This window comes from Salminus brasiliensis, chromosome 2 (assembly GCF_030463535.1).
Source record: "Salminus brasiliensis chromosome 2, fSalBra1.hap2, whole genome shotgun sequence".
NCBI classification, from domain to species: Eukaryota; Metazoa; Chordata; class Actinopteri; order Characiformes; family Bryconidae; genus Salminus; species Salminus brasiliensis.
The window spans coordinates 53,490,639-53,499,593 of record NC_132879.1 but is presented as its reverse complement, the minus strand read 5'-3'; the positions used below and the strand labels follow the sequence as shown (position 1 = coordinate 53,499,593).

General features: G+C 47.5%; 1 protein-coding gene across 6 annotated transcripts in view; it reads left to right on the top strand.

Annotated features, from left to right (window-relative positions):
* Positions 1-8,955, top strand: part of foxp2 (forkhead box P2) — a 120,296-nt gene that overhangs the window by 87,498 nt on the left and 23,843 nt on the right. For all 6 annotated transcript variants that reach the window (XM_072673168.1, XM_072673166.1, XM_072673172.1 and 3 more), the window contains 3 exons: positions 1,929-2,121; positions 3,072-3,285; positions 5,488-5,604. In XM_072673168.1, the coding sequence (XP_072529269.1) occupies positions 1,929-2,121; positions 3,072-3,285; positions 5,488-5,604 (524 nt within the window). The remainder of the gene's footprint in view (positions 1-1,928; positions 2,122-3,071; positions 3,286-5,487; positions 5,605-8,955) is intronic.

Below are 8,955 nucleotides of genomic sequence, written 5' to 3'. Positions count from 1 at the left end.
GAAACTTTTTAGGAAGAGCCTATACAGACAGTGTGTTCTAATGGCTGCTAAGCAAGCTCCATGCTGACAGGGCTAGTGCGGCGGACAGACGCGGGGCTTTGGCAGGTGTCAGGCTAGCGGAGGATACAGAGCGAGCGAACGTGCTGTTAAAGGCCCCGCGTAGCACGGGACGGGACAGGGTCCGCTGATTAATGAAGCACTACTGCGGGTTCGGGCCGGCGAGCCGAAAAAGTTCGACCACAACACGCTCATAAATCACACTGACAGTCAGTTCGCAGAGCCGTCTGACAGACAGACTGAAAGAGAAAGAGAGGGAGAAAGAGAAAGAGAGAGAGAGAGAGAGAGGCTCAGACACAGAGGGACAGGCATCAAAAGCAGAGCGCAGTGGGAAGGGGGGGGGGCAAATCCAAACAAAACGTGTTGAAGCAGTTAAATTGATCAGCTAGGTATGGGAGCCCACCCCCCACCACCACCACCACCACCTTTCCCTGTCTGTTCCCGTGGCCCATTATGCAGGGCCTACAGGAAGCAGGCCTGACCTCCCGGAGGCTTTGTTTCTGTTTGGATTTGTGAATAGAATTTTCACAGGCCTCCACCATCAAATATGGAATAGAAATTGCTCCCTTATTTCTCTCGAGACGCCGAGGCCAATCCACACAGCTTGCTCCATTATGCAGGCTGTTTTCCAGTGAGCGCTTCGCAAGTTTTTGCCCCCTCTCTATATCTCCCCCGCACCCCCTTCTTCTCTCGCTTTCCTAAAACTAAAAGAGAAAGGTCTTCCTCAGCAGCCAGTGTGTCCGAGGCCAAAGCTGAAGTGTGATGTGTTGAAGGGTTCCTCTGGGGCCTGCTCTACTCCACTCGCTCTTGTAATTCCTGGCAAAAAAAAAAAAAAACGGGAAGTTAGACTTTTCTCCTGTAATGGGGGTCCCTCTTTTTTTGCCGCCTTTGACTGAGTACTCGCTCGTAATATATTCTGACAGCAGAAGAGTAAGAGAGGCAGAACGCTGAGGCTTGCAGGGTGTCTATGGAAACCCTGTGCTAGATCCCAGTTTACTAATAGACCTCTGGAGACCGTGCCCACAGCCCGCTGAGAGCCACAACTTCAGACATGTTTAAAACGAGCCCCTAAACCCCCGGAAATGAATTGAATTCATAGGACATAGTGATGTTATATAACAGTATGCTGTATATTCTCACAGTACAGATACGCAACTGCTCAGTTGGTCGACTTTAACGAATTTAGGCCTCTTACAGCGCACAGCTCCACAGTTCCAGCTCTAGTTCTAGACTGTGTGGAAATATAAGGATGCTTTTCCTCTTACTTGGCAATCGAGATCTGTTTTTTAACCTCAGTTTCTTAATTTATTGCGTTATTTTTCCGAGCGGAAGAACGCCTCATCCTCTGTGGCCGTGCTTTGATCACACTGAGCCTTGTTGCCTTGTTTTTCTACAGTTTCTGTTGTTGTTGTTGTTGTTGTTTTGCTCTGGCTTATGCAAGAGGCAGACTAAGCTGGCAGTAAACAAGGCTGGGGGGAGGGGGAGCTGGGGGCTGGCTGTTTTCTCTCTGTCTCTCACTACCCCCCCCCCCCCCCTCTCTCTCTCTCTCTCTCTCTCTCTCTTCCTCTGTAACCCCATAAGCTGTAATAGACCATTAGAAATGCAAGACAATTAACTGTCAGCGACGGGGGGGAGGAGACTCACCCTTTAACCCACCCTCTCTCATATTATACACTACAGACTCCCACAGGCACGGGGAGAGAGAGAAAAAGAGGGAGATAGAGAGAGGGTGGGGGGGGGAGAGAGGAAAAGAAAAAAAAACAGTGCTAAGGTCATATGTGTGGCAAGCGAACACTTTCTTGTTAATGTGTGTGATTTGTGTGTGTGTGCTCATTCACTCTCTCTCTCTCTCTCTCTCTCTCTCACTATAGCAACAGCAACAGCAGCAGCAGCAGCAGCATCAGCAGCAGTTAGCGGCGCAGCAGCTGGTGTTTCAGCAGCAGCTCCTGCAGATGCAGCAGCTCCAGCAGCAGCAGCACCTGCTGAACATGCAGCGGCAGGGCCTGCTCTCTCTGCCCCCAGGCCCAGGACAGCCCACCCTGCCAGGACAGAGCCTACCACCAGGTAAAGCCCCTGCGCAGCGCTTCCACTAGCATCACGTGACTCACCCCTCACATGCTCTGTCTGTCCATAGCTCTGCCATGCTCGCTCTACTCACTCTCTTGCTCTCTCTCTCTCTCTCTCTCTTTCACTCCTTGCACATCTCTCTTGATATTTATCTCCTCCCTTTCTTCTACTCTTCTCTTTCTCTCTCTTTCCCCTCCTTCTCTCTCTCTCTCTCTCTCTCTCTCTCTCTGTGTCTCTGTTTCTGTCTCTTCCCTCCCAGGGTTGGTGCCTGTGTCTGTGTGTGCTTGTTGTTCTCTCTCTGCTTTCCTCTGCCTCTCTCTCTCTTTCTCCCCTCCTCCCTCCCTGGTGTTGTTGTTGTTGTTGTTTACTGCCTTGCAGTGCGAGCCCAGAGAGGAGAAGACGAGGAGCCGTTGCCATTTGCTTTTGCTGGGAATAAGCACCTGGTGCTACAGTGGTTACCAAAATGGCGCTGGATAACAATAGTGGCGAAATGGCTCTTAATTGCAGTGCTGTTGGAATGTTCTGGAGTAGAAGTGTTGTTGACTCAACTGAGGGATTACATGATGATATGATTTTGTAGACAGAAGCCTATTTGTGAAGGTATAATCATGGCTAGATGAGTTTCCGCACCGCTGGCAGAAGTCTGGCAGGCTGGCACTTTTTTGGATCCTGGGTCTGAAGTGGAGAGCAAGCCCCGAGATGAGCTTCCGAACGGATCTTACCCCAGTCTATCTGCAGCTGCTTAAAACAGACAATGGAGTTTTGGCAAGTTTGAATGGAGAGTGCTTGACTCAGCAGAACAGCGCAGGTCCATCTACTCTTACTTCCAGTGCTTATTTTAGCTGCCGTGGAAGAGGATAGGAGCTGGCTGGTGTTAGGCAGAGCGATCGCATGTGGCAGATCTTGACTAACCGCTGTGTTTCTGTGTCTGTGTGTGTTTTCCGCAGCTGGCCTGAGCCCGGCCGAGCTCCAGCAGCTGTGGAAGGACGTGACCAGCAGCCACACCATGGAGGATAACGGCCTGAAGCACAGCGGCCTGGACCTCAGCACCACCAACTCTTCCTCCACTACCTCCTCCACCACCTCCAAAGCTTCTCCACCCATCTCCCACCACCCCGTCTCCAACGGCCAGTCCCCAGCACTGAACAACCGCAGAGAGAGGTACCTCCACATGTGCACATGTACATTTACACAGACAATTGCTTTCAAAACGCTCACACACATGCACACATCCTCCTTCTGGGCATACACACATAAATAGAGCATCTAATGTATGTAGAAATACAGCACATGCTCACAAAAACAAACCACAGGCGCCCGTTTAAACTCCTTTTCATGTGAGATATCATCTGATGTGTGGGGAAAAAAAGAGAGCAGTTGTGTTTGTCCCCATTTAGAACAAGAGCGACATCTTTTTTTCCTAAAGGGAGAGCATGATATTTTCTTGTTTGTTTGCTTGCTCATCAATACTTTATTAAAGTGTGTGTAATAATAGTCAAAACAAGGCAAACGCTCCCTGGGGACCCGAGGACTGTGCGCTCATTGAACACACTGTCTTCCACTTATATCAAAAGCACGGAGGTGCATCTCTCAGCAGCAGGCACAAGCAGCTAACCTCACTGTACATTAAGTATTTAGCGCCTGCTTTTTGCTTTTGAAATTACCTCGCCCGTACAGCTTGTCATGTAAACAGAATACCTGATGCCGGCGTGGCATTTTCCTCGCTGTTTATCCGTGTGATGGTCCTTTTATTTGCTGCTCTGCCAGTGTGAAACAGTGTTCTGCATTTCTGTCTACCTGCCCCATGCATTATTCAGGCTCCTGCTGCCACACGAGCGACGTGTAGCTAGCGCCAGTTCGACTTTGCCGGCGGTGGGAGTGTTGTGTAATTGGGTTAAAGCAGATGCTATCTGAGAAGCCACTTGAGTCCTGCTCAAATATGTATAAAACCATTTATCTCAGCTATAACAGACTTTTTGCTTGTACAAACTCCAGATCGCATTAGAACAGATGCAGGTAAACATGTATAACGTAAAAAGTTGCAAGAATTCCTCATTTCGAAGACGAAAGTAGCTGAGTTGAGATCATGCGAGCTGCTCGAAGGACAAAGCTTGGTTTCAGGTTTCTCCTGGACGGTTTGTTCAAATCCATCACCAGCTCACCTGATTTAACATCATTTAAGCACTAATTTACTACATGGACAAAAGTTTTGGGACACCTGCTCATTCCTTATTTCTTCTGAAATCAAGAGTATAAAATTGACTACCTGACTGTCCGGGGAAGAAGGCTTTCTACTAGATTTTGGAGCAGCATTGCTGTGAGGATTTGATTAAATTCAGTGACAGAAGTGTTAGTCAGATCAGGATGTTGGATGATCACCAGCTTACCTCATTCCAACCATCATTCCAGAGAGCACAGTTCTTCCACTGCTCCACAGCTCAATGCTGCTGAGGGGCTTTATACCCCTCTAGCCCATGCCTTGCATTAGATACCAAAAGTCCTATTCTATTGAATGCCAAATCTAGCTGTGTGTGTGTATATCTATATGAAAAGAGAGAAAGCAGAATTAAACGGTGGGTTGGGGGGGGGGGGGGGGGGGGTAATGGGGGAAACAGAAAACTCTCTTTTTGTGGTTAAGAGTGTCTCATGGGTCCACAGCCTCTCGTAATGATCGAGCACGGAGTATTGTCAAAGCTTACTAACAGGGGCCGATCGATGCAGGCAGAGCGTTGCAGTGTAAAACAGCCAGTGAGGTCTTTCTCACGCATGCACACACACACACACACACACAGAGTGGCCTGTTCTTCCTCTTAGGCCTGTATCCCAGGTCCACTCTTTAGCTCTAACAGGCCTGAGGTGAGCTCGCAACTTCCTCTGGTGGCTTTTCACACCAGGCCGTGTCCTTAAAAACACCAGTCCTGCTACAAATTAATCTCCTGATGAAAATTATAGCGGCGGGTGTGTTCTTTCACTGTTTACACGAGTGGCCTGTAATAGCTTTACAAGGTGAAAGTCACCGGAAAAAATGTCGGCAGCTAAAATTTTGCTTGGCCGCACGGCTGTTTCTCACACGTTGTTTGCTTCTCGGCTGCCCTCTGGATCAATGATCAGACAGTGGTACCACGGCAGTGGTTTCCGAGCAGCTGCCACCACTTCCGTCGCCCCGTTAATGGCCTCTCCTCCCTCTGCCGGCCCTGCCAATTGAACCGTTCTGGAGAACAGAGCTGAATTGACCTACTTTGACCCGATTGTCACTGATTGTAACCTGACAGGAGCAAGCAGCCTCCAGCTATTGTACCTTTTGTGAAGAAATCCGACACCACCCTCTCTCTCACTCTCTCTTTCTTTCTCTCTCTCTCACAGCTCGTTACATGAAGAGACCGGAGCGTCACATTCACATTCCCATTCCCTCTATGGTCATGGAGTGTGCAAATGGCCTGGCTGTGAAAGTATCTGTGAGGACTTTGGACAGTTTTTGAAGTAGGTGGCCCTCATTATGTGTAAGAGTTTGGGATTGTGATTATGTGTGTGTGTGTGTGTGTGTGTGTGTGCATTTAAATTATGGAAATTTGTCTGTAATGCTTATATGCTGGTATCCTTTCTCTATGATAAGATCCTGATACTCTTAATCCATGTAGTCAACACCAAATCCCATATCTCTTAAGTAAGGGGTGCAAATTCAAGTATGAATTTATATAGCCAATCCCGATATCAATACTCCCATATTCTGATATTCTTATATATCGATATTCCCATATTCTTTACAGCTGCTCATGCTTTGTGGGCTAAATGAGCATACATAGGCTGGGTTGTTGAGTAGGCCCAACAGCACATGCATGTACTGCAGCTTGAGTGGACTTGGCTGGCTCACTAACTTCGTTCCTGGCCCATTCTGATCACCCCTCCAGTCTAAACCCATAAACATACACTTCAACCTTCCTTCCCTGTGATAGCTGCTCCAGTAACCGTTCATTAAAATAATATTTAATAAAATAATCTGTAAAAAGCACCTGAAGTGATTGGTGTTTTTAACACGACTGTTGAAGGAGCTGAAAGATTTCACACTCCGTTGGAAAGTGTAACACTCAGGTAGTGATGCTCCAGACGAGCTTGCCGTGTAGTCTGTCAGGCTGTCAGAGCCTGAGCGGCAGAGTGACCACAGATTTGCGCGAATTTAACGCGCCTCGTCCTCAGCCGCAGGAGAAGCGCGATGGGTTGGCGACGAGTGCCAGCAGCAAATGGCAGCTTGTGTAGCCACGTTAGCCCCTCACAATGGGACACATTCAGTGTTGTCATGGCGCAGGCAATGGAGTGAAATGAACTCTTCATGCTCCATCAACAATTTAGTTAATTAGCTCATTTGTAATTGGTCTGCTTTGTTGCGGTGGATGTTAGTGGGGGCCATCAAAGGAGAAGGTGTTTGCCGTGCCGGAGATTACAGGTTATCACATTGCCACTCGGAGAAGAGTGCCTCAACGTCAAGAGAAAAGGAGATCTGTTCATTTGAATATTCTAATTAGGCTCATAATTAACTGTGAAATAATGATCTGGCACGCGTTATGTGGGTGTAAATGTCCACGTCAAATGGCATAAACAGCATTTGAAAGTGGGGGACATTGTTTCTCTCCCTCTCTCTCTTTTTTTCAAGCTTGAGAAGGGGAGTGGTCTCAATAGCATTCCATATAACTCACATAACCCAAGGGAGTCCACTCCATGCAGAGTGGGAAGATTTGGGAGAGACTAATAATAAGTACTCTTGTTAATTACAGAGGCTTTTGTCTGGGAGTGCACCCCTTCAAGCCTAAGCAGCCAGACATTTACAGGCCAGAGGTTTTATATATATATATATAGAGAGAGAGATATATATAAGAGCATGTACGCATGGCATGTCGTTCTGTCCTGGAGGTAGATCTCCAGTGGTTCTTCTTCTTCTTCTTCTAACTCTGCATATGTTCTCATTCTCTTTCTCTCCCTCTCTCTGTGTCAGACATAATATACAGTACAAGGTCTGATCTCTGACTTGCTGAGCACAATCCGCTATTAAATGAAGCACAGAGACATGCATAGCACAAGCTAAAAAAAAAAAATAATAGAAAAGGCAAAAAAAAAAAGGAGTGAAGAAGCTCTGTGTGTGACAGGCTGCATAGTAGGACACTGCCACAACAATCAGCATACAAACCAGCGTGTGTTTCAAGTGTGCAGCGCTGAAACAGGGATGAGACTCCCCCGATCATTCCCCGAGTCAGAGAGCTTCCCGTACTGTAACCTGCACAAGAACACCCCCTCTCGCCCCCCAACAAAGCCGGCGTGATCTGAGCCGGTGAGATGGCGGGTGTCGCTGTGCCTTGGAGGAGCTATTGTCGGTGTCAGAAAGAGGCTTTTAATGTTTTAGGATATGGCAGTCACTGCAGCGCATCAGCCAGGTACACACGCCTAAAATGGTTTACATAAAATAGGTGTCAGAATCAAATGGCACCTTTGATGGGGTTGAGGGGGGTAGGGGTTTGGTTGTGTGAGGGGAGGGAAGGAGAGGCGGGAGGGAGGGATGGAGGGGTGGGGGTGCTTGGCTTGTAGCTGCCAGTGAAGGAATCTGCGCTGTGCGTTTAGGCGTCTGTGTTGTGCTGCGGAGAAACTTGTCAAGATCAGCATTTAATAGCTCTTCAGTGTTCTTTTAAGTGTTTCTCACCTGGAGAGGTAGCCTAGAGGTGCCTGGCACCTTACATTAGCTCTGAAGTTCAAATGGAATATTACTCCGAGTGTGTGTATGTGTGTCACCTCAAGATATGTATATTTATGCATCACAGTATACATTATTCTGAGAGCTTCTTGTGGTGTGATTCAGGGCAACTTATTTGGGGAATATGTCAAATTAAAAAGAAACGCAGAAGAAATTCATGCCCCACTCGAGCTGTGCTTTCTCCATGCTGGTGACTTTATGATTATATAAGCTGCAGATTGCTGCCCTACTTCTCATATTGATTTCCTTTCACACGTTTGAGGAGAAAAGGGAGAGAAAGAGAGGGAAAGAGAACACCAGCAGGAAAGTTGTCTGTGTTTTTCGCGGCATATTTGCAGTGACTGTCTTCCAGAGGAATATTACGTCTTTCGTAATCCCTCAGACTTGTATGGCAATCTTTTCAACTTGCCGAACATGCGCGTAGCTCATCTAATAGACCTATAGACCTAAAATGATGCCTGGAAATAGTGCCGTCATTGTATAGCATAGACTGTAATAGGGAGAATGTGTAGTGTGGCTGTTGTTGTTACTCCAGGCTCAGCACATTGCTACCGCCCCATGTAATTTTAGTGAAGCGGACAGAATAACGCTCGGGGAAGGCTGCGTAACCAGAGTCATATTAGTGTAAAATCCTGTAATATTCCTCTACCACCCCAGTCCACATGCTTCTTTACCTTTCAGTTTCCGTATCTCTCAGCTTGTCCAGGAAAACGTGTCCTTTAGTGGTGGCTGAAAGCGCAAAGCACACTTCCCATCTATAGGGGGAGTCCAAGAGCAGGAAATGCAAATTCCCCATAGTGCTGCTTTAACTGTTGGCATGTAAATGTGAGCAGTAAATTTGAGCCTTGAACCGAGTACCTACCAAAAGTGCTCCAGGAAAGAACAACCTGGGAACCGGCATCAGATTCAGGTCATGGGCACCTAAGGCTTATCTTACAACTTGCAGGACTTAAAGGATCTGCTGCCAGATACCACAGGACGCCTTCAAAGGTATTGTGGAGTCCATGCCTCAAATGGTTAGATCTGTATTGGCAACAGTAGGGACTCAATATTAGTTGCTAATATTATGGTTGATTGGTAAATGCATGCAGTTA